Source organism: Lasiosphaeria miniovina (genome assembly GCF_030549165.1).
Source record: "Lasiosphaeria miniovina strain SMH2392-1A chromosome Unknown B0T26scaffold_3, whole genome shotgun sequence".
In the NCBI taxonomy this organism is placed as follows: domain Eukaryota; kingdom Fungi; phylum Ascomycota; class Sordariomycetes; order Sordariales; family Lasiosphaeriaceae; genus Lasiosphaeria; species Lasiosphaeria miniovina.
The window spans coordinates 239,663-266,514 of record NW_026848222.1 but is presented as its reverse complement, the minus strand read 5'-3'; the positions used below and the strand labels follow the sequence as shown (position 1 = coordinate 266,514).

At 55.5% G+C, this 26,852-nt stretch overlaps 10 protein-coding genes across 10 annotated transcripts; 5 read left to right on the top strand and 5 right to left on the bottom strand.

The window, feature by feature from the left end:
- Nucleotides 1-4: 4 nt before the first annotated feature.
- B0T26DRAFT_699914 (uncharacterized protein) lies at nt 5-6,930 on the bottom strand. Its single transcript, XM_060441501.1, has 3 exons — nt 6,754-6,930; nt 6,616-6,690; nt 5-6,559 (listed from the first exon to the last, which is right to left on the bottom strand). Exons 1-3 carry the CDS (start codon nt 6,754-6,756, stop codon nt 413-415), a joined length of 6,225 nt encoding a protein of 2,074 aa, XP_060297571.1. The 5' UTR covers nt 6,757-6,930; the 3' UTR covers nt 5-412.
- An 87-nt stretch (nt 6,931-7,017) lies between these two features.
- Nucleotides 7,018-10,111, top strand: B0T26DRAFT_699907 (bud site selection protein). The gene is made up of 6 exons (XM_060441500.1): nt 7,018-7,385; nt 7,449-7,575; nt 7,636-7,766; nt 7,832-8,112; nt 8,171-9,180; nt 9,297-10,111. The coding sequence occupies exons 1-6, from the start codon at nt 7,363-7,365 to the stop codon at nt 9,834-9,836; spliced, it is 2,112 nt and encodes a 703-aa protein (XP_060297570.1). The 5' UTR covers nt 7,018-7,362; the 3' UTR covers nt 9,837-10,111.
- A 408-nt stretch (nt 10,112-10,519) lies between these two features.
- B0T26DRAFT_189543 (NADP-dependent oxidoreductase domain-containing protein) lies at nt 10,520-12,162 on the top strand. The gene is made up of 4 exons (XM_060433669.1): nt 10,520-10,900; nt 10,973-11,456; nt 11,567-12,085; nt 12,143-12,162. Exons 1-3 carry the CDS (start codon nt 10,878-10,880, stop codon nt 11,954-11,956), a joined length of 897 nt encoding a protein of 298 aa, XP_060297569.1. The 5' UTR covers nt 10,520-10,877; the 3' UTR covers nt 11,957-12,085; nt 12,143-12,162.
- An 82-nt stretch (nt 12,163-12,244) lies between these two features.
- B0T26DRAFT_642319 (HIT-like domain-containing protein) lies at nt 12,245-12,871 on the bottom strand (the record flags this gene model as incomplete). The annotated part of the gene is made up of 1 exon (XM_060437431.1): nt 12,245-12,871. The coding sequence occupies one exon, from the start codon at nt 12,869-12,871 to the stop codon at nt 12,245-12,247; it is 627 nt and encodes a 208-aa protein (XP_060297568.1).
- A 602-nt stretch (nt 12,872-13,473) lies between these two features.
- B0T26DRAFT_749142 (metallothionein-I transcription activator) lies at nt 13,474-13,800 on the top strand (the record flags this gene model as incomplete). Its single annotated transcript, XM_060445060.1, has 2 exons — nt 13,474-13,688; nt 13,776-13,800. 2 exons carry the CDS (start codon nt 13,474-13,476, stop codon nt 13,798-13,800), a joined length of 240 nt encoding a protein of 79 aa, XP_060297567.1.
- A 411-nt stretch (nt 13,801-14,211) lies between these two features.
- Nucleotides 14,212-15,417, bottom strand: B0T26DRAFT_749141 (uncharacterized protein; the record flags this gene model as incomplete). The annotated part of the gene is made up of 1 exon (XM_060445059.1): nt 14,212-15,417. One exon carries the CDS (start codon nt 15,415-15,417, stop codon nt 14,212-14,214), a length of 1,206 nt encoding a protein of 401 aa, XP_060297566.1.
- Nucleotides 15,418-15,527: 110 nt separating this feature from the next.
- B0T26DRAFT_699896 (uncharacterized protein) lies at nt 15,528-16,556 on the top strand. Its single transcript, XM_060441499.1, has one exon. The coding sequence runs from the start codon at nt 16,018-16,020 to the stop codon at nt 16,231-16,233; it is 216 nt and encodes a 71-aa protein (XP_060297565.1). The 5' UTR covers nt 15,528-16,017; the 3' UTR covers nt 16,234-16,556.
- On the bottom strand, nt 16,557-17,929 carry B0T26DRAFT_699895 (galactosyltransferase-domain-containing protein). The gene has a single exon (XM_060441498.1). The coding sequence runs from the start codon at nt 17,786-17,788 to the stop codon at nt 16,691-16,693; it is 1,098 nt and encodes a 365-aa protein (XP_060297564.1). The 5' UTR covers nt 17,789-17,929; the 3' UTR covers nt 16,557-16,690.
- Nucleotides 17,930-19,881: 1,952 nt separating this feature from the next.
- B0T26DRAFT_673439 (uncharacterized protein) lies at nt 19,882-20,960 on the bottom strand (the record flags this gene model as incomplete). The annotated part of the gene is made up of 5 exons (XM_060439597.1): nt 19,882-20,133; nt 20,314-20,381; nt 20,487-20,606; nt 20,779-20,831; nt 20,863-20,960. The coding sequence occupies 5 exons, from the start codon at nt 20,958-20,960 to the stop codon at nt 19,882-19,884; spliced, it is 591 nt and encodes a 196-aa protein (XP_060297563.1).
- Nucleotides 20,961-22,808: 1,848 nt separating this feature from the next.
- Nucleotides 22,809-24,407, top strand: B0T26DRAFT_641195 (uncharacterized protein; the record flags this gene model as incomplete). The annotated part of the gene is made up of 2 exons (XM_060437307.1): nt 22,809-23,827; nt 24,110-24,407. The coding sequence occupies 2 exons, from the start codon at nt 22,809-22,811 to the stop codon at nt 24,405-24,407; spliced, it is 1,317 nt and encodes a 438-aa protein (XP_060297562.1).
- Between the last annotated feature and the right edge of the window lie 2,445 nt (nt 24,408-26,852).

Here is a 26,852-nt window from a genome sequence, read left to right as displayed (position 1 = left end):
ATCTGTGCGAACTACCGGAAGATTGAATCCTCACAACCCCCACACAATTTACTAGTTGCTCATATCATAATTAGTAGAGCAGGGCAAGAAAATCCGAAACACTCGGCTAAGGCGAATTGTACCTCACCTACCCGGTCGAGACAGGGTGCCAATGCCTTAACATGGAACCACAACAGCTGCGCAGGATTACATGAGTGAAACATCAGCCACGGCTCTATATTCATGAAATACCGATAAAACCTAATAGTAGATGAAATACGCTTCAGAATGAACGCCTTGCCCCAAACGCTGTAGTCTGCCCGGCCCTTTACTAGGTCCCACCCAACCGATTGCCCATTGTTTATATTGATATACAGACACCGGTTACCCCCTTTTGCGCCGTAAAATCATTTCTCAGCTCATGCAAAGTCCGCTATTCGCTCGCACTAGTGTCACCTTCGTCCTCCATCGGCGAGCCCAGACGACGCTCTGGTTCTTCTTCCTCTTCACCCTCATCCTCTCCCTCTTCATCTTCCCCATCGTCAACCTCTTCTGCCTCCTCCCCCTCCTCTCCATCTTCTTCCTCTTCTTCCTCTTCCGCCTCTTCAGCTTCTCCTATCTCTTCGTCGTCTTCGTCTTCGACTTCGCTACCTTCGTCAGCCTCAATCTCGCTCCCAGCCTTGATCTCGCCCCCAACCTCGATCTCAATCTCGGCTTCATCGTCGTCGCCAGCGCTATCAGCCACCTCGACCTCACCAGGAACTTCGGCTTCTTCGGCCTCTTCGGCCTCTTCGCCTTCTTCATCCTCCTCAAGTTCTTCGGCCTCCTCAACTTCTTCACCCTCTTCGCCTTCTTCACCCTCTTCGCCCTCATCGGCAGTGCTCTGGTTGGAGCTATCGTCAGCAGCCGTCTCGGCAGCGATGCTCATTTCCACGCTCTTCCGGAGGTTCGGAAATAGCAATGACGGTGGTATGTCATCCTCGTAGTCGGCAGGGACGTCGCTAAGGTCGCTCTCATCGTCTGCCGAATCATGAACGCTTCTTGGCGGGCTTGAAATCTCGCTGCCATTGTCGTCGTGCCCGTTCTCGTGGGCACTGCCATGCCTGTCGTCACCGTCTGCATCCCTCATCTCTACATCCTCATCTTCGGGATGCTGAGCGTTCCCGTCCCCGGTATCGCTATCACTGCCGCTACCGCCATTCTCCTCTTCTCCAGCAGAATGACCATTCCTGCCACTAGAGGTAGAGCCGAGTCGGGAGCGAGACTTTGTGCTGGCCCCGTTGGCGCCGCCAGCAGATTTGGGCGGCCCTTCGGCGGAGCGGGCGACCGCTTGCTCGGCCTTGCGGAGAATATCCGCACGCCTGACACCGGCTCGTCGTCCTACTCGTGGTGCAGCTTCTCCAGTAAATGAGAGGGGCTTGTCTGCCTTCTCCGGCTGCTCCGAACAGCTTCGAAGAGAACCCAACACAGTAGACTCCCGGTCGTGAGCGCCCAGAAGTCCGTTCAGAAGCTTGCCCTTGGCCTCTGTGTTGTCATCGGTCCGTGGTCCCTCATCCTGCCCTTGGTTGCGCTCGTCCTTGATTTGGGCGACCTCCGATCCAGGTAACTCGGACTTGAGTTCGAGGTAGATGGCCGAGTAGCAGTCCGCAATTAGATCGTCAATCGGCCCGGCTTTCATTAGGTTGGCATTCAGCTTCTTGAGCTCCACTGCTTCTCTCATGGCGCTGAGCGCGTTGTGGCCTTCAGCCTCTGTCTTCGTGGCCCACTCGGTGATTTTCTCGCCGAGGACGTCGAACTCCTCTGGGGTAAGGCTCTTAAACGCTTCCTCTTCCGTCAAGGGAATATCGTAGGTCTGGCGGAGGAGTTTCACATATATCAAGACGCAAGATTGCCACAGCTCGTTGAAATGATAGAAGTCAATACCCTTCTTGCGTATCCGGCGCAGCACCGCTTCGAGGTTGGTTCGGTCGTTCATAACGGCAAGCAGCCGAACCGCAAAACGTATGTACTGTTCGGTGTAGACATGGTGGCGACCGGGCCGCTCGGCGTCGCACTTCCAGACGTTCATTACCATTGTCTTGGTGAACATGTTCTCGCGCAGAACTGCGAAAGCGGCTTTGGCGGCGACGTATCCCCCGCCATCGCCCTCGACATCGGCTTCGTCGAAGAGAATGCGGGCATGGCGCATGATAAAACGATGCTGCCAGTTTGACTTGTCCTTGTCGCGCAAGTAACGCAATGATCTAATCACATATGCTTCCCATTCATCAGCATCACCGATCGTGACTTCCGAGCTGTGATCGGGGGCGTATGGCTGGCGTTGTAAGATTTTGGCGCCCTCTTGGGCAGTGAGATCGCCGCGCCTAACGAGCTTGTAGACCACAGAAAGAACCTTGTAATGTGGTTCCAGAATGGGATACTGGCCGTGGCGTGGTTTTGGTAACGCCCAGGCGACCTCGACGGTTTTCTCGAGAGCATCCAGCACGGTTTGCATCGTCGGGCGGCTTAGTCGGTTCTTCTGGTCGAGAGCATCCAATGGCTTTTGGTACATCTTCCAAAGGCATTTTGCTACCATGTAAGGGTTCTTCCACTCTTTTGGCTTGCCCGCCATGGCCTTCTTGAATAGGTTGGCTGCGAACTTCCAGACTTGGTAGTCCGACATTTGGTTGTGCAAGATCTTCTTGTATGTTCCAGCACCCATTGTTTCAATGAAGAACCGCTCCTGGTCTTCGTGCTTGAAGGGTTCCATTGCGAATGGCTCGCGGCTGGATGCATACATTCGCATGCCAAACTCGTGGTACATGTCGAATAGTGCATCCGCATCGTCTTCCGAGGCCGTGAAGGCAAAAGGGTCCGAAGCCCATGCATATGAATGCGATAGCGCCAGAGTATAGCAGTGGATTGAGTTCCGCTGAAATTTGACCAAGTCAGCCCGGTCCTTGTTCATCTTGTCGGCAGTCCAGAGAACAGCTTCATCCAATTCGTAGTCAAAGCACTCGGCAAGGCGGAACCACGCATCCCACCGATCCGGCGTAAACTGAAGCTGGAGCCGCAAGAATGTCGCACCGATACGCAGGTCGTCAGTAGCGCCCGGCGTCTGTCGCCTATTGAGGTCTACTCCCTTGAATTTGGTGAGGGCAATCATGCCTTGCAAGAAAAACCAGCCCTGTTTGGCAGGGGCACTCTCCGGCGTGTTGATTGTGATGGCATCTAGATCGATATTGCCGGTGAGGGCTTGATATAGGTGCAAGGGGTGGATTGCAGTCTTCAGGTACTCTGTAAAGTTGCGGAGGTTAAGCATCATCTGAGGAGTAGACTTGCTCGATCCAATGGCTTGTTGCATGTGCTCGATCGTTGTCTTTAGGTCTGACTTGAGCAGATCCTTCATTGTCATCCTGTTCGCAAGGACGGTAATCTTCTCAACGAGCGCCATGGCCTGTTTCTGTTTCAATGTCTCGGGGGGGCAACCGTGGTCCTGGACCTCCCAGACTCCAACCCCGATTTTGAGGCCGTGAAGATCATAGAGAACTTGGCCTAGATAGTCCTCCCAGTTCTCGATGTTCTTCTGCTTAAGAAGCTCAATGCGCATCATTTTGAGGAAGATCTTGTTGGAAGACTTGCAGCATTTCCGCAAGCCCAGCACCTGATGGACCGCTGCTAGGTAATCGGCAAGGTCGTTTTCAGGCCTTGAAAAGATTGCCGGGTGCTGGTTGACGCCGACTTTCAGTACCGTGTACTGGAGAGACCATGTCCTGACCTGCATCTCACGAAGCTTGGTGAGGAATGACGTGAACATTGACCCAGACGCAGCGGCCTGGGTCATCCCGATACGAACCTCGTCCTCGTACATTGCCGCCACGTGCAAAAGGCAGTTGACTTTTGCCAGGGCAGACAGAGTAGACCGCAAGTGATCTTCATCGACGATGTCAAACGAGCTGTTGTCGTTCAAGGCCAGATACAACGAGTCAATAACGAGTTGGTCGAGGGCCTTCAACATTGTCATGAAAAGACCTTTTCGGGACTCTGGGGGGGTATTGATGTAATCGTCGCGCTCAAAGTCGGCGACAATTGTCTCGATACTCCGCAGCAGGCAGGAAAACTGCTTTGTGGCGTACTCGATTTTTCCGTATGCCTCTCCGAGCCTTGCCCAAAGGAGCAGACGTAGCTCAGTGCTGCTTCCCTGCAGAAACCTCCAGAGGTCTTGAAGGCCCTGGCTTGCAACCTCCTTGATAGGTTGTCCGACCGTTTTATGCTTGCCGCTGTCCCCGTTGGTCCCGTTGGTCTCGGGCACAGCTGGATTGATTGCGACCGAGTCGGGATTCAGAACGGGCTCCAGAGTTTCAATGACAGACGCGGGATCTCCCATGTCTTCTTGGAACAGGCCCAAAAAGAAGTCCATCGTCGTCAACTTGGATATCTCACGGTCTGCAGCACCCGATGAGATTTCGGACATGATGGTATTATTTGGCAGGCTGATGTCGGCAGCAGGGGACCCGGCAAGGTAATCGCGTAAGCTGTACCAGCAGGTGAGGATGTGGTCGCGCGCTATGTCTTTCGCGACCGTCGTAGAACAGGCTGCAGCCCAGAGAAGACGAAGTGAGAATGAATCGTCCGGATTCTGTACGTGACGGCGGCTGACATTAGTGGTGAGGTGAAGCCATCTCTCGAGCCTCTCTCGCATTTCAATCCTCGTGATTTGGTCAACTACGCTGTTAGGATTCGTAATGCGCTCGTAAACATCTAGGTGAAGCTCGAGTAGCATGTGGATGAGGCTGATGATGTCGTTGAGCATCTCCTCCTGTCCGCCCGTCTGGCACACCTCGAGCTCATGTAGAACTCTCTCATAGATGCTTCCATCAAGGTGGCTGATAACTTGGGCCATAGAAGTCTTCATCTGCTCGGACCACTTGAGGTGCTCGTAACTCTGAACCATAGCCACTGCATACAAGTATGCAATGTCATGTACCGTGTTCCATCCTGCATTCGACTTTTCCACAAAGCTCCGCACGCTTCGCGTGTCATCGAAAGCCGGAGGCTCGACAGTTCGCTGAGAACCGGCCTTTGCGTGCTCGAGGAACCCAGAGAGGCTAGGCGCAAAAGACTCTCCGTCCCCTAGCAGGACCTTTGCGGTGTCGTCGTCAAATTTCACAATAGCATCACGCAGATCTCTTGTTGATACGTTTTGGATTTTGCCTGTCCGGTCATCCGAGGCACATGAATCAAGGACTTCGGCGAGTCTGTCAAGAGTGACCCGATCTGTCACCCCTAGGTTTTCGAGGAGGTTCTTTGTGGTCTGGAAGAGATTCTGATCAGCAGCCTGAAAAGGCTGTAACTGGGTCGCGAGAAGAGTAGCAGGATCCATGGCCTCCTCGGCTGCCGTATCTCGACGTCTCGTTCGCTTGCTTCTCTTAGTATCGGCATTTTCTTCATCTTGCGCATCCGCCAAGCCTGCCACCGACTGTGAGCGTTTTCTTGAGGGGAGTGAGTTGCTCCGCTCTGGGAGACGCTGGTCCCTGGGAGTGACGCCCTCGACAGTCGCCGACTTTGGTTCTTTCACAATGGAGTCAGCATCTTTGGGGTTTTCGGCAGAGGTTTCTTCCGTTGTAGTAGTATCTGCTATCCTGATCCGGGGTGGAGAGGAATCCAAGGGCTGTAGTTGTTTATCAATCTCCATTTGGACGTCGTTCTCGAAAACCATAATAGGACCCTGAATGAGAACAGCTTGCCCGGACAACCCGTGTTCGTCGACAAAACGAACCAAGGCCATGCCCAATTCGGCCCAAGAGTAGCTCGAGATGTCAAGGACTAGGCGAGGCGCTGCGACAGGATCCGACTGCTCCTTCGTGATAGCTACTGACTTTGTTGGATTAGGGAGGAATGGCATGGGATCCAGGAATCGCTTCAGTTGCGGCAGCAAACCTCTCTCACGAAAAGGAACTATTGCGGGGTGGGTCAAAGCCATTTTGTCGTCCAAAACCTCCAGCTGTTCTTTAAGCTGCTCTCCAGCAAAGCCCTCAGCCAAAGACGGCGGTTCAACCTCCACAACTGCCGGGTCATCGTCGAGCTCGACGGCTGCCTCCAAACTATACCGACTGATGCGAGTGCTCTTGAGGAAAGCAGCAACGCGAGCAGTTTTCCGCCATAGTTCTGCATCTGACGGATCGCGGTCAAGGGCGGCGTTGAAGTCCTCCAGGGCTTTGTGTGCGTCCTCCTGGACTTCTGGGGTGTTAAAGACGGCTTTTGCGGCTGTGTGTGGTGCCGTGCGCACCCTATGTTTGATGCGGTCCACAACAAACTGGCCATGATTCTTGTATGACAGATATAAGGCCTGAGGAAGAAGAGAGCCGATTCCGTCGACGTCGGCTTGGGCTACGTCGGCGCCGGGCGCAAACACGGGTTCTACGACGAACGTTCCATCTGGCCGCCTCTCGTTGCGCTCGTACTCAGTCTTTGCCTCGGGGTACTTGAAGATCTCGGACTCGAATAGCGCATCGTAGGCATCGGAGGCTTCGTCGAAGAACCGGGGCCCTTGCGCGTGAAGCTTGAGGGCAGTCTGGAATAATTTGAAAGAATCGTCGACCTGGGTGGGATCCACCTGTGAGCGGCTGGACCGGCAAACTGCACGGACGCACAAACCTGAAGTTCCCGAGTTGTATCGACCTCCTCGTCGACATTGTCCTCAGGCTCGACATTGATGGCTAAGAAAGCTGGCTGGGGAGAGCGTCGCGTTAGCAAAACGTCAGTGTCGCGACGAACGGCATCCCATGTGCCTACCATGTTGCCAAATTGTTAAAATGCATATATTTTCTTCGCAACAGGGGGTACCGAAGAGAAAGGAACAGCGACGTTTAATCCCGCGGTGGGAACGTCGATGTTAGCCCCGTGTTGAATTGAACTAAAAGTTAAATGCTGAATGTTCCTCGACTGAGGTGTAGAAACGCCCGAACCGTTGTAAGCCAGGGCGTGTACTATCGGTGGGGCGCGGCCGCGACCTGATATCGCTTCAATTGGTAAGGGTACCTTAACAGCACGCACGGTTCAGCTTTCTTAACTAGTCCGTGCGTTCTGTATGTATCTTTGTGCAGCCAGGCAGTGTAGTGCAGCACTAAGCAAGCAAGCTGCCAGACCTGGACCTGACACATCTGGCTAGGCCAGGACACAGAGCTGCGAACACAAATTCCGCAGGAACGGGGTCCGATCAAGACGTTGGACGGCATCGCCTAGCTCGCAGCAGGAAGCGCGAAGCCAGTAACCGGCCGCGCGCAAATGTCTCATTGCCAATAGATCGGCAACCTTGGTCCCTTCGAGTTTACAATCTCGCACCCCATCGCAGCTCTCCATCCATCACCAATCCCGCCACGCGGCGGCCCACCCATCGTTGCAATGGTTGCGCCAGCTGTCCCCGAGTACGCATTCACCATCGTCGTCATCGCATAAGGCTGAGTAGCTAACAATATGCCTTTGCTCAGGATCACCGAAGAGGTTATCCACGAAGCCATTGATGCCCGCACCGAGTCTTTGATCGCTTTGCGCGAGCTTGGCCCCCCCGATCTCGTTCACCTGTTGAAGCAACCTCTGAGGAATCCAACAAAGCAGGTTCGCGCTGGCTTGAGCCCTGATGCTACCGTTCCTATAGTTGGCTAACATGACGTAAAGATCGGTGTTTACCATCATGTTACCGGCGTAGACGCATCGTCCTCGGCGAGTCTTGCTGCCTATGTGAACACCTTGACGTATAAGGAGTTCGGGCAGGGGGCGACTGCCAAAACCGTCGAGGGAACTTACTGGTAGGTGTCTTTTCTCCCTTCGTGCCGATCTAAACATTGATGCAACTGCTGATGCTGCCAACTAGCTGCTACAATGCATTCTCTCGAGTTGACATGCGCGTGCATGCTCCCTTCCCCGGTTCCGTCGAAAGCTACTGCATTGATGAGCGAGGCGAGAAGCGGAAGGCGACCGACGAGCTCTGGCTCGAGACATATCTCTGCAGTGTACTTCGAGCCTATTCGTATGCCGACGACGGCAGTGGCGACACAATTAAAAAGATTATGGGTGTCAGGCGATTCAACCCTGTCACTAGCACCGAGACTGAGCATCGATTCCTCAGCTCTGCCGAGCAGCTATTCTTCAGGGGTAAGGGGGATGTGGCGCACCAACTTCGCTCGTGGCTCTCACTGACACGTGTTCGCAGGCTGGCAGCTTGGTTCTGATGCGGTTGTGCAAGTTCCCAATGCCGTTTCCAACCACCTGACAACCGGCATTTTGAAGTATTTTCACACAACTGGCCGTTATGCATCGGGAATCAACCTCTTTGAAAAGCTTCGCTCGCAGAATGTTGAAGTAGCCTCGCTGCTAGCCAAGGTCTTGTTCATGGGCAATGAGGAAGTTGAAGGGGTTCGCGTTCTCCACGAAGCTCTCAAGGAACACCCCATGGATTACGTGATGCTCGACACCCAGGCAGAGTTTTTGCTGAAGAAGGCCGAGATTGCAGCGACGCCGGAACAAAAGGAGGAGAGGTTGCGCATGGCCCTCGGCTGCGCGGACCGGAGTACTATCGCCGCACCAAGTGAATTTGGGACGTGGGCGAGACTTGCCCAGGTCTATGTTGCCATGGAAGACTGGGAGAATGCCCTCACGATTCTCAACTCTTGCCCCATGTTTACCTACCAGGACAAGGACGCCCCTATCATGCCTGAGCCTAAGGACGTTCTTCTCCCCACCCTCCCCGAGACGAGGCTAGACGAGATCGACAGCGAGCCCGAATCAAGATACTTAGAGCAGGTTGACCCGAATCTCCTCAATCTCCGCGCGTCCGCGTATCGAGGGACCTTTAAACAGGCATATGGCATTTTGACCGAGATGACAGCCAAGATCGGATGGGACCAGCTGTTGAAAATTCGCAGCAATGTTTTCGTCATGGAAGATGAGTACCGGAGCGAGAAGCAGGAGACGGTGCAGCAGGCGTATCCCGCGAAACGCAACGCTAGCACCGATGCACTCCGCGGAACTCCGGATCCTGCCACCAATGGCGATGCCTCTGATGGCGAAGGGGAAGAGGACGCGGAGAAGGACAACGATACGCTTAAAGAGGCCGACAGCGCATCTATGGCGCCCACTCTTGTCGCCAATGGGAAGGCCGCTGATCTGGAGAGGCCGTCCAGCGCCATGGATCCGGAAGAGGTCAAGAAGGACGGCGAGAATGTGAGTGCCTACAGCTCCAACTTATCGCAATACCCGAGTCTCGGCCTGCGCATTTTTTCACACCCGTAGAGAGCTTTTTGACCTAGCCTGGACACGTCACTAACTCTCCGATATAGGGTGACATTGATGAGCATTTCTCGCGCCTGAACAATAAGCGACTCTGTGAACGCTGGCTGGACAGTTTATTCATGGTTCTCTACGAAGATCTCCGTGTTTACACTATCTGGAGGACACAGATGGCGCAATATCGTGCGCAAAGCATGCAGTACAAGAAGTCGGCCGAGGAATGGGAGATTCTCGGCAGCCTCGCCGAGCGACTGCAGCATATCGACGAAGCCGTAGAGGCGTACCGGGCTTGTCTGTCTCTGCGGTTCAGTCCCAAGGCGTTGACGGGAATATTGCGGGTGTTTGAGAAGAACAAGAACACGCGGGAGACAATTGCCGCAACAATCCGGCTAGTTACGTGGCAGTACAGATGGTACAGCGAGTTCTCGCCCGAATTGCTCCACACGGTCCGGATGTTGATCGAGGACGAGGGGGCCGTGAAGGTGAGGAGCATTGTACAGGCCACGAGCCTGCCACAGAATGTCCTCGACCTGACCCATCACTACGCGGCGTTATGTGCCACCTTCAGGAGCAGTGGTACAGATGGTTGATTGAGTACGTGGTCAGAACGAGAGGCGACGAGCAGTTTCAATGTAGCTCGTTGCCTGTTTCTACCTCTTAGCAAGTTGTTTTTGCAGCGCTAGCTGGCGAAGGGTTTTCTCAATCTTCGGGAAAAAATTTCATCACTCAATTTTACTCGTGTCTTTTGGCCTCCCTATATCAGTCGTGTGTAATAATATAATTCCTTCGTAGTCGTCTTGCAATGAGGATGGAGGGTACAGTATCCGTACCCTAACCAGATCGAACCCAAGCACTGTAAATCCGTCCAAGTTCCAGCATTTCGTGTGACGCCTCCCGAAGCCCCGCTCCCTCATCCTCTCGAGTGTTGGATTTTGCAGGCAATCAGGGGTAAGCGGCAGCGTAAGATGGAAGCGATTCCCAATTCCATCCTCGTTTATAAGCCTTGCACAAATCTTCGCTGCAGACTCCTAAACAAGCAGAATGGAATTTTGATACAATGTTGCTCCATGCCACTTGGGTTCTCTACCTAAAGTACCTTTGTGGAAGCCTCACATTCGTCTTGCCTTTGAGCAGCCAGCTCGCGCGGTTTCCTCTCTGGGCTCCAGTATTTGTGAGATTATGTTACAGTGTCCGTATTATAGCACAGTTCACCCCGCGTCCACTTGGAACCGACTTTTGTTCTTGAATATAACTGGGCTTCGTCTCTTTTACCTAAACTGCATGCCTTAGTAAGTTCTAGGTTAGTCTATTTGATCACTGCACTCGCCACACCGATATCATATGCTAGGTATCCTAAGTGCGGGGCACAGTTGCGGCGAACATTGTACGGTGTTGGCGTCTCGACAGAACGTCATAGGCTGGGGGCCTTTCTTTCTGGAAGTAACAGCTCTCTCTCTCTCTCTTCATTGCCACGCAGATTCCGTCCTCTTTATTCCCGTAGAGAAATCTGGAAGCTCTGAATTTATTTTCTTTCCAAAAGCACCAACGTCCTAAAACTATATCTCTCCCCCAGCCCAACTCCAACGATAGATATACCAGTGAAATATACTCGGTACAGCAGAAAAGAAATCATGGCCGCCGTAAAGAACACAGCGTAAGTGAACCGCTACTGCACCTTCGCTCGGCCTCCTGATTTGGCCACTTACCTGCTAACTTGATGTCCCAGGAAAACCTTCAAGCTCAACTCGGGCGACTCCATCCCCGGCATCGGCCTGGGTACCTGGCAATCCAAGCCCGGCCAGGTTGAGAAGGCTGTCGAGGCTGCCCCGAGAGCCGGCTATCGCCACATCGATACTGCGTTCGCCTACGGCAACGAGAAGGAGGTCGGCGAAGGCATCCGCGCGTCGGGCGTGCCACGCGAGGAGATCTGGCTGACCACAAAGCTGGACAACCCATGGCACAAGCGCGTGGCCGAAGGGATCGACCAGTCGCTCAAGAACCTGGGCACCAGCTACGTCGATTTGTACCTGATGCACTGGCCGTGCTCGTTGGACCCGGACCACGAGGGCAAGGCCTATGTGGACTGGGACTTTGTCGACACTTGGCGCGAGATGCAGAAGCTGGTTGGCACCGGCAAGGTCAGAAACATTGGCGTTAGCAACTTTGGCATCAAGAATCTCGAGAAGTTGTTGAATGACCCCAGCTGCAAGGTGCGTTGCACATCTCCCCCTCCCTCGAAGCCCGAGGCAATTTCAGGCCAACCACGCTGCTGCACAGCAGACCATCGCACAGAAACTGACCAGGCGCTGGCCACGTGTAGATTGTCCCCGCGGTGAACCAGATCGAGCTTCACCCGGGCAACCCATCCCCCAAGCTGGTCGCCTACAACAACACCCACGGCATCCATACCTCGGGCTACTCCCCGCTGGGCAGCAGCGACTCGCCGCTGTATAGCAACGAGACGATCAACGCGATCGCAAAGGCCAAGGGTCGCACGCCGCAGCAGATCCTGCTCGTGTGGGGGCTGCAGAAGGGCTGGAGCGTCCTGCCCAAGAGCGTGACGACGTCGCGCGTCGAGGCAAACTATGATCTCGATGGCTGGAGCCTCAGCGACGACGAGGTGGCCAAGATTGACGCCATCCCGGACCGCTTCAAGGTCTGCCAGGATGGCTGGCTGCCGGTCACCGTCTTCTATGGCGACGACGAGTGATCGAGCTGTCAGAAGAGCACCTAAAGGGTTTGGCACGTATTGATTCGGCTGGGGATATGTCCATTGGAGCTGTTTGGGGAATTCGAGAATATTAGATAGTACGGATTCGCTTTACACGCTAGACTAGGCATACACACCAAATTAGGATCTTTTCATCCCGTAATTTATGGGCGGAAGTAAACATACGTGATTTCCAGAACAGCTGCATATCACGAGCCCAGCTGCGGGTACAACGGCTAGTCGTAAAAAGTGAAGTGTTCTAAGTGGCGAAGAAGCAAGGTGCCATTACTACAACTTTGGCTTGCTGCTGTCGGGCGGCGCTTCGCCGTGAAGGAGTTCGGCGACGGCCTCTCTGATGCGCTCGGCCAGTGGCGCCGCCTCGTCCTCGTCCAGATCCTCGCGCGTACCGCGCCCGAACATGGTGGCCGTAAACCGCTCGCTCCTCTTGTCGCGCAGCTCCGGGCGCGGTATTATGTGGAAGTGGCAGTGGGGCACGACCTGCGCAGCCGCCGCGCCATTGTTCTGCACCACGTTCCAGTCGCGCACGCCCGTGGCCTGGGCGACCGCGGCCGACAGCACGCGGAGGTAGCCGCCCATCTCCTGCGCCTCGGCGGCCGTGACGTCGGTGAGCTTCGGCCGGTGCTCGCGCGGGCACAGCAGGACGTGGCCGCGCGACAGCGGCATGATGTCCAGGAAGGCGACCAGCAGCGGCGTCGACAGCACGACGAACGTCGCGGGGTTGGGTGCGCTGGCGTCCGGGTTCAGCGCGTCGGACTCGGCCGCTGGCGGGTCGGCCGGGTCGTACGGGCCATAGATGACCGCTATTCGGCAAAAGGGGCACGATGCCGAGTCGTGGGCGTGGTGCAGGCCGGGATCAAAGGCCGACTGGGCTGCTGCTGCGGATGGCGGCGCCATCATTTTAGTGCAGTATCCGTAGGTATTGTTAGAGAGGGTGGTCAATGCCCCGTGGTGTTGCGTGATAAGTAAGGTACGGAACAGCTCTTTCCGTCAGGGTAGAAAAGCCATTGCAGACCCGAGCATTCACAGAAATAGTCACAGCAGCCTCGGCACAGGGATTAGACGCGCCCGACAGGCTTGCTATCTCGTAATTGCCAAGGCGCCTCTCCTTGGTTGTTGCTCTAATATTAACTTCTTGCCCTATCCAACCTAGTGGTACCTAGCTCGGCGTTCCGAATGGGGCACGTGACGTGTAATACGCAGCTTGGACCCCTTCCCTTCGACCTCGCAGCTGGTTAAAACTTAGCGCGCGATTCTGCCACAGCGTGCCGCCTTTTTTCTTTCAAGCCGCCCCCGCCGGATCCCGCAACCCGCCTCTCATCATTCCCCCCACCACCACCGCTTGCTTCACCCATCTCGCCCGACATCCAGATAGACAGATCCGAGCTCTCCAACCGAACGCAATAGCAGCAGCAGCAGCAGCACATCGCAATACATCGCCATTGCAGCCGAAGCGCAAGATCTATCCATCCATCTCTCACCAAAACTTGTCGTTCGTCATGTCTCGCGAGAGCTACCAGGTGCCCACGGGCAACTCGCCGACGTTTGGCGGCAGCGCGGCGTTCCCGACGCGCGAGTTCATCCCCGACAACAGCGTGTCGACCATGTTCTACATCTGCGGCGACTGCGCGGTGCGCGTGCCGCTCGAGAAGGGCGCTCCCATCCGCTGCCAAAAGTGCGGCGCCCGCGTGCTCTACAAGGAGCGCACCAAGAGGTGAGAGAGACGTTGTTTTGTTTTGCAGCCACCGCGCAATGGCAGTCACGAGGCTGAGGTAGCTGACTACCCATGTTTTCTCTACAGAATGGTACAGTTCGAGGCGCGGTAGTACGGGCAGGCAGGCAATATCTCAGACGACGGGGCACGGCTTATTATTCAGCTTCGCAAATCAGTCTCTTAGTCGTGCCGTGCCATAACCGGGCGCTCGCAAGCGCTTGAGTAATAACCCAATGGATAATGGATGAAACAGAGACCTTTTTTTTTTGTGGGGGGGGGGGTGGTGAGACGGGGTTGCGATGATTGTCTTATCACTATGAACATGTTCTTCGTCGAGGCGTTCGGGGAAACGAATTTCGGGGGCAGCGGGCAAGCTTTTTAGTCTTGTCCTTTCATGTAGTCTAGGCCTAACTCTTACAGTCCCCATCATGATATCATGTCTGTCCAAACGCCGAGAATGCCATTAATGCCCCAGTCCCTACCATACCCGATAAAGTCGTTCTCCCAACACTTTTAACCCTTTTTATCCTTGCTGCGTAAAGAGATACTTAGCAAAACTCGCGTCTGTGGCAACCGAGTCTTCCTGCATGGCAGCCTCGTATCTGTTCTGTAGACCATCGCCGGCTTCTTCGTCGTCATCGTCATCGTCATCGTCATCGTTACTTTCGTCGGTGCTGATAGCATCTAAACCCTGGTCGTCCTCCATAATGTCGCCCACTGTCACATCCTTCGAGCCGCCACCCATCGACATGCCCTTCATCATCTTGTCCAGCTCCCGCTCTCTCGCCTTCTTCTTGTTTTCTTCCCTCTCATCGCGCCTCTTCTCGAGCTCTGGCTGGTAGTCGCGCTTGAACTCTTCCGCCTTTTCCTTGACTGCCTCGAAAAACTCGTCGATTCCAGTGCCGTAGAGCGAACTAACGGCGACCATGCTCAGATGTGTATAGAACTCCTCCAGCATGAGGCTCATGCTGTTCAGCAGACTGCCCATGTAGCCGCTCCCCGAACCCATGCCGTCCCCGCCCTCTTGGCCGCCAAAGGCGTTGTTCATCTCGTCTTCGTTCAGCGCGGCCTGGAAGGCGTCGTAGTCCGTCATCCACTCCTTGGCAAACGACGCGTCCTTCACGTCGGTCTTGTTGAACACGAGGATCATGGGGAGCTTCGTCTTGTACAAGATGCTGCACGCGTAGAGCATGTTGCTCATAAACGTCGACGTCGAACTCGTGCGCGGCGTATCGATAATATATGCGATGACAGTAGGGAAGGACGAGGCCAGCGACTCGAGCAGGATGGTTCCCGACGCAGACCACACGAACACCTCGATCTGGCCGGGCGTGTCGACTATGATGTTTGTGATTGGCTTGCGCGCCGGGTTCGCCGGGTCGGGCGTCGTCCTCTTCTCCAGCAGGTCCACGACCTGGTCGACTTTCGTCGCGAAGAGATTCAGCGACGTCAGGATGCCTCCGTTCGGCCCCAGATTGTACTGCTTCATCACTTCCTTGTAATTGACCGAGTCGCGGATGTCGATGTTGCTCTCAAACGGCGCGTGCGTTACCGCTGGGTCGAGGTTGATCACATAAGGCGGCTCCTTCTTGCCGTGGAGGTGGGCGTTGATCTGCTGCATAAACGTCGTCTTGCCCGACCCGGCCATGCCAACGCACACAATGGCGACAGGCTGAGACGGCTTGTTCCCGGCATCGCTGCTGGGCGCTGGCGCCGAAGGTGATGCCATTTTTTTTTGTCAAACCGCGCAGACGATTTTGGATATGTGGAGGGATGCTGAGGAGTTAGCTTCTGCATTGCCTGGTTAAAACGGCCAGAAACTAAACCATCATTGGCGGGGTTATGGCTCTAATGTGGGGTCGCAGATTCGGAGGGTAAGGTAGGTGTTGTGCATAGTTAGTTGTGGGGCTTTCCCGCCGACTTTACGCAACTGTACAGTACGCCACCGCCCACTGTGTATTGAGAAGACCTACGACTTTCGGGTCGGTTACACTCATTCATTGCGCACTCGACTCCAACTACTATCTAGCGCTTTCCGGTGCCCCCTATTTCGGTGTCGCATAGCAAGGTACCGGAGCTGGTATTGTTTCCCTCTTGTGCGCCCAGCCCGGGTTGCATGGACAAAAATAGGAGGTGGTACATGCCTGGGTAGCTCCTGAAGTTCCTGAAGTTCCTGGTATGGGAATCCTCGGGGCCTATCACTCACTCTCTTGGAAATGCATGGGAAAGGGTTTTCTTGGGGATTAGACCATGATCCCTTCCCGACCAGCCAGCCGGCGGAAGGTTGATTCGTTAAAATCCCAGCAATTTTTCACGTCGGACCCGATGTATGTCTTTGGAGCCGTCGGTCTTGTCCCCGGTCACAAAACCGGCGTCGATCGTGTCGGCGCCGCTGGTATCGAGCGCGAGGATTGTCGATGGCGGCGGAGGGCCCGCGGCCCGGGATTTTCGCCCAGCTAGCATTGCACGAGGCCCCGGGTTGGACGCGGGACTCGAGCTATTCTTTCTCAGTACTAGTGGGAAGCGTTTTGGAGACCTGTCTTAGTGCAGCTCTAGCTGCTTTGTTGGTGGAGCTGCAGTGTGGCATTGGGCCTTGATTGAACTGTGGAATTGATGAAGCAAAAAGTCCCCGCTGGGGTTAGGGTTTCAGGTGCGTGGTGTCAGATCCTGCGAGCACAGAGGATATGGTCCGAAGAGACCGACTCTTTCTTTGACTCTCTCCCCCCCGGTTTCGTTGCTGTTGAGAGTGCCGCGCAGCACAGACCTGATGAGTCTTGGGCCAGGGTGGTGCGGGCGCTGTGGTGTCCCGGAGGCACCGGTTCAATACCTACCTGCCTCGTCAACTGTGAGGTGGAAAGAGAGAGAGTATGAGGGAACAAGGAAGGTGATTTAATTAAGATACAAGATACAAAATACAAAGACCTAGAATCTTTATGAGAGTTCTGGATGTTATGACGCCACCGGTTCGCGCTCGTCTAAAAATCTATTATATGCGAACAAAATTACTCCTTTTTCTTCATATCCCTCCCCACACCAGGCTCCAGCTTCCATATGCCGTTGCACAGAAACGTGCCATCGTAGTCAACCTCCCAATAGTCGTCGGGGATCTGTGTCCAGTAAGGCCGCGGGTAGCTGGGCTTGGGGCCGTCATCGTTGGGCTGGTCCTTGGGGTAAGGCGGCATCTCCTTGACGCCGGTCTCGTTGAATTCCTGCGTCACCATGAGCCAGTCGTCGTCCTTCTTGAGCTGGTGGATGGCGAGGATGTTGGAGCCGTGCATAGCGTGCCAGCTCGAGGTGACGTCGGTCCCTTCGCGCGCCCAGGGCGTCCTTCCCCACCCCGGGGGGGTCGGCCGCATGTCGGTGCGGTCGAACTCGAACTTCTCGGCCTCGCTGAGGACCACCATGGTCACCTTTTGCTTGCCCTTCATCAGCAGCCAAGCCATGGTTACGTCCTCTCCCGCGATGATGTGGTACTGGTCCTGGAGCTTGGGCAGCAGCTCGACGACGTCCCAGGTGACCGTGTAGATGGCCCCGTGCGGAAACGAGGCGTGGTGGTACGAGTCGTAGTAGAATTGCCCAATGGTCGTGTAGTTGACAGTCGCTCTGAGCCCCGCGGGGGTAGATTCTAACCGCGGCAGAAGCTTCTGGTCGTACATGGCGCGGGCGTTGACGAACAAGTCGGTATCCATCTTGGAAACGAACTCGTACCTTTGGTTGTTGTCGACAAGCCAGCGGTAAAACTCGATCGTCTTGACCGTATTCGCGGTGAAGTCGTCTTCGGGGAGGTGTTCTAAAACAATCATATCACCGTAGGTCTTGTTTTCCTGGCTGATAATGTCGGTCCAGTGTGGCCCGGGGTTAGAAACGACGAATCGGTGGTCCATAGGAACGTTCTTGAAGAGCTTCATCCAGGTGTAGCGAATCAACATGCGCCGCTCGATATCCCACGCAGCGCAAATGACAGCCCCGAGCCACGGACGCTGTATATCGTCTCTTTGGGGAGGGTTGGTCATGGGCGAGGGCGGGAAGGGGATTAGCGGATAAGTTGGCTTCCGCTTGATGCCGTCCGAAGCGTGGATGCCGTGAACGAGGGGATCCATGTCTGGAGGCTCCCAGATTTTCAGCCCATCCTTTCCGGTAGGGGCCGTCACCGGAGGCGCGGGAGGAGGCGGCCCACCCTCCGGGTCCGGGGGCGGGGGCGGGGGCGGATGCGGGGGCGGATGGGGATGGGGATGGGGATGGGGATGAGGATGATGTTTTGACCAAGATAAAGGAGGGAGATGCGAATGGTATATGAAAGGCAAGGTGATAACGAAGAGGCTGGCCAAACTGATGATCCAAACCCTGGTGGGCATTGAGCGCACGGCGTCGCCGGCGCAGGATCCGCTAGCGCCCAAGCCTAGGCGCATGGTGCTGTCGTGTTTAAGTGCTCAGAGGGTTGCTCGTCGTCGTCGGCTTATTCCCCGTGGTGTTGCGACGGGACGGGCGCGAAGACGCGGTCGGGACGGGCGCGGAGGAGGAAAGGCAGCGGGGGAGGGAGGACTCAGGTTTACGGCTTGCCTCCCACCCCCCTTCATCAGTAGACAGGGCCGAATCACACATCCCGCTGGACCAACCAATCCGTTGCCTGATTTTTTTTGTCTTGGTAAGGGGAAAAGCGCCAAGGAAAGGCTGGCTCTTATCTAAGCCACCACCCACACTCAGCCCCTGAACTTGACCAGTTGGGGGCTCTGAAAATACCGTGGCCAAATTACGGATTATGGCGACAGGGGCCCCGTTCATCGTACATGGAGCTAATTTGGGGGCCGCACCACGGGAGAGAGCCTCTCGCAGTCTCGCTTTGAGCTGAGCTGAGTAATCTCAGCCCTCTGGAAATGAGCCATCCCATCTTCTGCGGATGCGGATAAATAGGTGCCCTGTCGGCCCAAATACCTGGTAGGGTCAAACTGGCCACCTGCTTGACTCCTAGGCCCAGGGTGGTGGATATGAGGCTCAACAGCTGGCGCAAGGGACGGGTTCCGAGCACTGCAAAAACGGTCAGTAGTGGCTCCAGTGCTGATTTATTAGTGTGAAGGCTCCCCGCTATGCGCGAATGGCTCACTCTCAATATTCTGATCTTCAGATGTTTCTGCCTGACTTGTCTGGCCCCTGACGGTAGCATTATGATAGCATGACCCAAACGCTCCTGCGCTCCAACGGCGTTCCAACGTAACGGTTTAGGTTAATAATATCTTTACGATAGCTTGGGATTGATTGGCCATTATCCCTGCCCTCGTGCCTACCGAGTCCCATTTTATGCTCCGTTCGGGCACGGGCGTGTTCCATCCGTTGTTCTTTTTAGCGCCAACGACACGTGCGTGTGTCTTTCAGGCAGGACTGCTGAACGTCCCGCTAAAACGCCACCCGTTGCAGACAGAGGACTGGTAGATGTCATTGTGGCCAAACTTGTGATGGCGCAGACTATATATATATATTGGTGGCGATCGGGCTGCTCTGCCTGGAATTCAACCAAGAGGAGGTCGTCTGGGCGCCCCTGGCAGCGGCGTTGGCCTCGACGACTCAGCCAGTCCCATGGTGAAGCTGCGCCTCACCCAGTAGCCCCCCGAAATGTCCGGCCGCATTGGGTTCATAAAAAGCCGACGAGAAGCTACTTGCTTGCGAGATCTGCGCCGGGTACATATAAGGTGAGAGCCGGGGTCACTGTCCGAGGTTAGTGTTCAACCAGTACCAGAAGCAGACGACGACGACCCCAACAACTTCCAGTTGGGCGCCGAAGCGATGTTCGTCGAAATCGTGCCCAGTATGGAGTTTCACATGCCCTAGGTCGACTGCTGCCAGACGGGCCCCATGTCAGCGCCAGCTCGTTCCTGCTAGGCCCCCGCGTATTGAACAAGTTCTGCAGGCTGACTTCCAGCACCTGTTGGGGCGAGAACAGGTTGCAGTCCAGACTACGTCGTCGTCCATGCCTACGATGCGCGCTAGCGTGAGGATCGTCCCGAATCCTGCAACCCCCGAGCTCCTAGCCGTTCGCGCTGTTGAGAATGCCCCGCTCTAGGTCTCCAGCGAGAAGCGGCAGTACGTCGCGCTTGAGAGTGGTGGAGGCGACACCGCCGTTGGTGTACAGGGTGATGATGTTGGGGCTCGCGAACAGGCTGCGCGGCTGCACGCTCTACGTGGACTCGACGATTTTGGCCTAGCCCCCGCAGCCAATGTTATGCAGCAGATAGATGCCGTAGCCGATCATCTGCTTGTTCACCAGCGTGAGGCCGAACGACGAGCCGACGCGAATCTGGATCCCCAGGCGAGCCTCGGGCGTCACCTTGACGTCGAGGTCGACTGACGGGGTGACGGCCGCCTGGAACTCGGGCACCGGGCCTGCAGCGACCGTGTCGGGCGTGTCGCCAACCAGGTTCCACAGGACCGGCGCGGCCGTCCCGTCCTCCGGCTAGTATACATCAGCATGGCCGAGCCGGTAGCATGTGTCGACCTGCTGGTGCTGCTAATTGATCTCGGCCGTGTGTCATCTCGATCCGCGTCCGATTGCTCGTGAGTAGCGACCGCTTGACGGCGGCATGTGTTCCAACAACAGCTCCATCGTGTACGAGGATGCAAACGACGCGTCGACGGAGCCCGGAGGGCCATCGGGCATGATGAAACTGTACGGATCCCCTCCGTAGGCTTCGTTAGGCGAGGCTTGGCCATGGTCGTTTCCGTAGTTGTCTTAGTACGCCCACAAGATGTCGGCTCCCGTCTCCACGTCGTGGGCCGTTCAGAGGTACCCCGGCCGGATCGACGGACCATTCCCCTCGTTGTCTTGTCCGGGGAGCGGCTGGTATGCCGAGCAGTCGAGGTGAACGTCGTTGTCCCTCTCCGCATACGGGTTGGGCGGGTCCATAGGAGCCGTGTACAGCACCGCACCTGGGTGGAGGGGCACACCGTGGGTAGGTCCCCCTGCGGATCAAATCCCATGCCGAACGTCGACGAGTAGTTCTGCGGCGTGTTGCCGTTAGCTAGGGCAGCAGTACGCCCGCAGAACGGCTCAGACAAGGCGTACGAGCCGCCAAGGGACACGGATCACAGCCGATCTCACTACGGCCGGGTGCGCCGTTCCACGCGCCGTTCTTTGGCATGGACACGGTAGGGCTGGGCAACAGATGTAGCGGATCGAGCCCACCCTCCCTTGGGGCACGCGGGGGAGCTGATGAAGTAGCCAGGCCGCTGCATCAACGCGTGTGCGATCGACACGGCCGTAGCGCCCGCCGAGCAGGCCATTTTCACGGCGCCGGAGCTGAGGAGCTTCCGTCGGTGCATTTGGTGTGGCGTCACGAAGTAGTCTTGCCCCGTGTAAGCGCCGTGTTAATTCAGAAGCTACATGTTTTGCGCATATGAGAGGCCGCCGCCCTCGAGTATGACATAATCGATAACTGACCAGCGGCCGGTAAATGAATTAGGTTGAAGGCCCTGTCAGATGCCAGCTTCCTTTGTCGGTCTACGACTGCGTGATCCACTAGCTATCGTTATAAACGTTAACTTCGACCGTTGTTTCAGATGACTGCACCAATTAGAACATCGGAAAAAAGAGACAGACAAAACTTACCTTTCCCTTGAAATCTTTACCGGAACTTTTTCATCTTTACTTGCATCGTGGCCAATTTACGCCCAAATAAGACCAGAGTACTCCGTACTAATAAAAAGAACTTCCTGAATGAGACAGTCAATTCAGTCTTTAGACCGAGCACCAATTCTTCCGGGTTGTATTTCCAGGGCAGAAAAATACTGTGTATGCAGCCGTATAGCCTGGTACCGCACTTTACAGCCTACACACTAGTACCTTCGTACATCAGGCATGGCCAAGCCAGCGCTCTTCATAATGGATGTGGTCCACAGAGGGGCAATCTGTGCTGTCCAGCCTTATAGGGCGACTTCGTGTCGATTCAAACCCCCCATTCCTATTTATAACTTTGGATGCACGTGTGCCTACTGTGCAATCCTGTCGCACCCGTTCTCTTTTGACACGCTCTGTCGCCTTTGTTTTAAAAGGGCTCGTATCTCCTTTCATTGTCTTCCAATGATCGATCACCCGCCATGCAAAGGGGCGCTTGGATTTCTCCAGCTCGACGGAAGCGAGCTTGCCGCACTGACCTGACAATCAATGGTCACAGTGCGCATCTGGGCCAGGACCACTCGAGCCAGCCTGTTTCGGACGGTGCACCTGGGAAAAGGCGAGGGCGGGCAAGGCGGGTTTCCCCCACCTACACCTAGCACCTAGCACCTGCACGCCCGCCTAGAATCAACTCCCCAGTTGTTTAGAATCCCGCCAGCCAACCCACCAGTGCACCGCCGTCATTAGTCCATCGCTCTGGGGCTGGGACCGTTCCGAGCTTCGGTTCTGGTCTGGCGCCTGGCATTGGTTGAGCTCTTTGGTCTCTGGTGCGAGTGGCTAGCTGATCACAACCTCAGGACGTGGTGCTCTTGCTTTATTCGACAATCTTTGTCTGGGTGTGGGCAACGGTCAACCGGGTGGGGTGGCGATTGCGCGTTTCTTTGGAAGAAGCTGCCCAGCTCACGTCATCATCTGCCCTGGGAGCGGGACGAAGGGTCGCCGGGGGCTGCGCGGGGGAAAGCCCCAGCAGTGTTAGATCGTTCAGTGAAGTCCATCGGGATTCCCAAGTTCCAACACCAATGCCCGACCAGGGAGGGCAACCAGCCGCCTCCACTGTCCTGTCGGCACAGACCCGACCTTAAAGTGCTAGACCCAAGTCTAGGGATACAAGCGGTCCATAGTGGTGGTGGTAGTGGTGGTAATCCTTAATTAATACACGTATAGTCCTGTTAACCAGCCGGACCGGAAGCCAAATGCCCTGCCCAGCCAAATAGTGGTGACTGACCCAGCCTGGCTTCTTTCATTTACCCCAATGCCCCCAAAGCTGCCCTTCCCTGCCCTGCCCCTCTCCTTTCCTTCCTCTTTCATCCTTATGACCTACCCCCCTAAGTACCATCTTCATCCCATCCCCGGATTGTAAGGAGCATTTCCGCCAAATTCTCGAGCTCATTTCTCGGGCTGCCATCCCGTCTTTCTCCCGAGTCTCACATCGTTGCGCTTGCAACGAGCCGTTCACAATGCTACGAAAGAAGGACTCGTTCACCCTGATCACGCCCATTCCAGGCTTCATCCCGCGCCAGCTGGCCATCGACATTCTCCACTCGCACTCCGAGGTCATAACACTGAACCCGCTTGTGCTCGATCACAAGCCCATCGCGGCCCCGCAAAATGCCGAGACGGATGAATACTACTCGACGTGGTACGAGATCACGGAGCGCATCACGTTTATGCCTGGCATCGGGAAGATGGGCGCCTCCATCATCAAGTTCAACGGCTGCTTCCACGACATGCCGTGGGGCCTGCAAACCCACATCTACGCCCCCATGAACGTAGATCTGCGGAACACGTATCGCATCGCCGGTAACCAGCCGGGCTTTGAGAACCCCGAGGTTCCCGAGATTGGTCTCAAGGCGCTTGGCGCTCCCGCCGACGGGCTGTACCTGAGAGAAGACATTGAGATCAAGTGCAACATCACCGTCCTCAGCTTTGTCAAGTCGCAGCTGAAGAAAGCCGGCGGCGAGATGGTGCAGCGCATCATCAAGAAGGCCGAGCTGTTGGACGCGGGCGTGCTCCAGGCAATGATATCTGACGGCAAGCTTAAAACCGTCAACCCAGCCGACAGGAGGAACACGGTCAGGTCACCTCTTCCATCTCCCATGAGTCTCCATTATTCGCCTTCGATTTCCGGCACCACCACCACTGCCACACCGCCACCGCCGACTCAGTCACCAGACGTGGTTTACCAGATTCCTCGCCCGCAATCAGCACAGCCGGGGCAGTTGGCATACAGGCCCGGAACTGCTGGATCCCAGCCACCACGCAGTGGTTACAGCCAACAGCCAGCTCCGTTTGGCTATGGCACCCCGAACGGCCCGGTAGAAATGGCCGCTGCAGAGCCCGTTTCCTCCCTTCAATTTGCTGTAGAAATGCCTGGGGACTTTTATCATGCATCTAGCAGTCTTCAGCCATCACCCCTGCCACAGCAGCTGCAGCAGCAACGGCCACCGTCTCGACCATCGTCTTGGCAGCAACAACAGTCGCCATCTCAGCAGCAACAGCAGCAACAGCAGCAACAGCAGCAACAGCAGCAACAGCAGCAACAACAATCACCACCACAACATCAATATCAACAGCAACAGTATCCGCAACATCAGCAACAGCAATATCCACAGCAAAATTATCAGCAACAACCACAGCAGCAGCAGTATCAACAGCAACAATATGCTTCACAACCGTATCAGCAACAACTACAGCCTCCAAACCGGCAATCAACCTTTTCCAACGTATCCGAGCCCTCACAACTCGGTGTGCGGAATAGTCCGGACTTATCGCTGTCCGGCCAGTGGTCGTCAGCGCCTAATTCACGACCAGCCTCGACATCGTCGACTGGCAGTGGCTTCCAGTCCCCTGGGTTGGATAACAAATTCTCCTCTGGCCTCGCGCCTCACCAAGAGACGTTCGAGGAACACCGCGACGATGCCCTGAAGAAGCTCGACCCGCAGAACAAGCAGTCACCTCAGCACGCCCCGTACAACCCAGCCGACTATGCCAAAGGGCCGCCCCAGCCGCAGTATGGGCGCGGGCAATTGGCGCAGAGATATAATTACGCCCAGTAATCATCCTCAGTACGAAGCAGGGAGCTGTTGGATATCTGGGACTGGTGTATTTTTTAAGAGGGGTGTGATGGGGGGGTTATTTTTTCTCTTTTTCTTTCATCCAATGTATACCCGGAGAGTTTCTTAATCAATTTCTTGCTACGAGGCTTAGAGTTACAACGGCGAGAGACGCTCAAATGGAAGCATTATGCGGCGTTTTGATACTGAGGCAATAGGCTACATAGTAAATCCATACCCTTTTTGTCATTATCGTCTTGTGATTTCATCTCTACCGAGTCACCGTTTGCGAATAAATCGCTGCCTCGGAAGGCTAGACTGAACTGAATGAGCATTTGACGTTGGCAGCCTTATTTTGGACGAATGGTCCAGGATCAGGGGTTGTTTGCCAACAGGACGTCCGCGTTCTCGTGCGTCGAAAGGCAAGTCTGCGGCACAGAAAAGAGGTCACTGGCCACACTTTGCATACCATGCCAAATCGGCTTGCAGAATGGCTGCAGTAGAAGGCAGGCAGGCAGGCAGGCAGGCAGGCGTGAGGGGGGTCGTCTCTCGCACAGAAATCCTTCCGCACAACCCGGATTTTAGGTACTGATGCAGGTCCTGGTCCTGCTCTTGCAGCTGGTGGCTGCTGCTGCCACGACACCCCCGCAGGTTTTTTTTATTTATTCTATGAATAGCGAGCCGCCGATCAGCCATGGCAGAATGGAAACGTACGCTTGGGTACGACAACCAGACCGGGGCTCTCTTCCTCCTCTCAAAATATGGACTCGCTATTGGGAGGGGAGGAAGCTCCATGAGTCTTCGGAATATGGGACCTAGAATAAAACCTAACATCACTGTAAACGACAATGTATCTGTCAAGACTATGCCATTTTTAGGGGCAGAACCTTTCCCCCCCAACATGCATACAAGTCGCAGGAGGAATCGGACGATGGATGGATCCAACAGATGACCGCCCATGGGGCCACTCACTCACTAATCACTTGATCATCAACCTTGCTGTTCAATTCATTTATTTCGCGGCAAGCGCTTGTTGTGATGATCCAACAAAGGGCGTGTCCCAACCATGAACATGCAAACTAAAGGCAAAGCACCAAGACGAGAAAAGAGCACTTTGTTCCATGTCTACCTTCCTGCGCGGCGTGGTGGTCCTGGTTGGCAGCCAGGTAGTTCCTTTGCCTTGGCCGGGCGGCTGGGTCGCGGCCTCGCTCGTCCTACTCCAAGTTCGGGGTGGTTTGTGTCGGCACGCTGAGTGCCGGTGTCATGGCCGTGATATGATATGGGGGATTGGTACCCCGGCCCGCCCGCCCGCCCAGACAGACAGACGAGTCCCAGCCCAGTGGGTGGCACGACCAGGCCTGGAATATCGGGCAATGGTCTGACTTGGCTATATTCGATTGTGCGGTGGGTGAGATTGATGAGAGTGGCCTTTTGGCCCATTGGGTGGGAGTGAGGTAGCATCTCCGCCCGGTCAGCGTCAAGTAAGAAATCCGATATTAACCCAAGATTGGGGGGGGGGATTCGGGAGCTTGGCTCGCGTGTGTTACTCGATCAAGGAACGCACATCGACACTTTCTTTCTGGAAGGTTACACACAAGCGGCGCAAAACCGCCAAACACCGAATGGAATCCGAGTCTCCTCCGCAGGAATACTGGGATGTAAATATGTAATGGGGCAGTCGCTGACGCCCACCACCATCCTGATCGCGACTCATTTGAAGTCCGGCCTTTTTGTCCTAAATAATTGATATCCCGTGGGGGCTCTCGCACTCACCTCAACTGCTGCTTGTTATAATTAGCGGCCGTTAGTTAGTCTATCCCCTAGGGGGGGATGCCTCCCCTGGTTGACCGTTGCAGAGCACGGCCGGCCCCGGGTTCCGGAAATGTTTAGCGTAAGGTATTTATAACCACCCACCCCCCAAGGCAGGTATCCGATCGGCCTCTGGCTTCGTCGAGGCGTTTTTCGGGGGGTGTTTTTTTTCTTTGGGCGTCAGCAGCTCGTCCGGGTCACCAGGGACCAAACACCAGCAAGTAGAAAGTACTAATACGAAAAATAATAAGCTTGGGGACCGGAACACAACGGGGCGGGAGCCAAACCGCTAATCGGAAGCGGATGGCCTTGCTTCCGCCACTGAGCCACACTCGCCGCCCGCCGCCCTCAGGGGGAGGAAGCACACACGGCGAAGAGGAAAACGGGCGCGGGATGTGTTTGATTTGGCGCATTTGGGGAGCTGAATTCGACATGTGGTGGCCGAGCAGGAGCTGCGCAGCGTACTGCTTGCCCCTAACCAATATACTGTATTCTGTCTCACAGCAGAGGCGCATGAACATTTGACACTGGCGTATTCCATCCCATCGAAGCATTCTATCGTTTAGCGTGACGGCCAACTGCGGGTGGGGTTGGGCTTCTAGGCACTGTGTGGGGCTTGTGGGCCCTGAGCTATCCGTA

Bases quoted from the DNA above. Each gene is read 5' to 3' on its own strand.
- B0T26DRAFT_699914 (XM_060441501.1), bottom strand. The intron at 6,560-6,615 runs GTTTGTGCGTCC...GATCCCACCCAG, and splicing joins ATACAACTCGGGAACTTCAG to GTCGACGATTCTTTCAAATT.
- B0T26DRAFT_699907 (XM_060441500.1), top strand. From the start codon at position 7,363: ATGGTTGCGCCAGCTGTCCCCGA. The intron at 7,767-7,831 runs GTAGGTGTCTTT...GCTGCCAACTAG, and splicing joins ACCGTCGAGGGAACTTACTG to CTGCTACAATGCATTCTCTC. The intron at 8,113-8,170 runs GTAAGGGGGATG...ACGTGTTCGCAG, and splicing joins CGAGCAGCTATTCTTCAGGG to GCTGGCAGCTTGGTTCTGAT.
- B0T26DRAFT_189543 (XM_060433669.1), top strand. From the start codon at position 10,878: ATGGCCGCCGTAAAGAACACAGC. The intron at 10,901-10,972 runs GTAAGTGAACCG...TTGATGTCCCAG, and splicing joins GCCGCCGTAAAGAACACAGC to GAAAACCTTCAAGCTCAACT. The intron at 11,457-11,566 runs GTGCGTTGCACA...GGCCACGTGTAG, and splicing joins TGAATGACCCCAGCTGCAAG to ATTGTCCCCGCGGTGAACCA.
- B0T26DRAFT_699896 (XM_060441499.1), top strand. From the start codon at position 16,018: ATGTCTTTGGAGCCGTCGGTCTTGTCCCCGGTCACAAAACCGGCGTCG.
- B0T26DRAFT_699895 (XM_060441498.1), bottom strand. From the start codon at position 17,788: ATGGATCCCCTCGTTCACGGCATCCACGCTTCGGACGGCATCAAGCGG.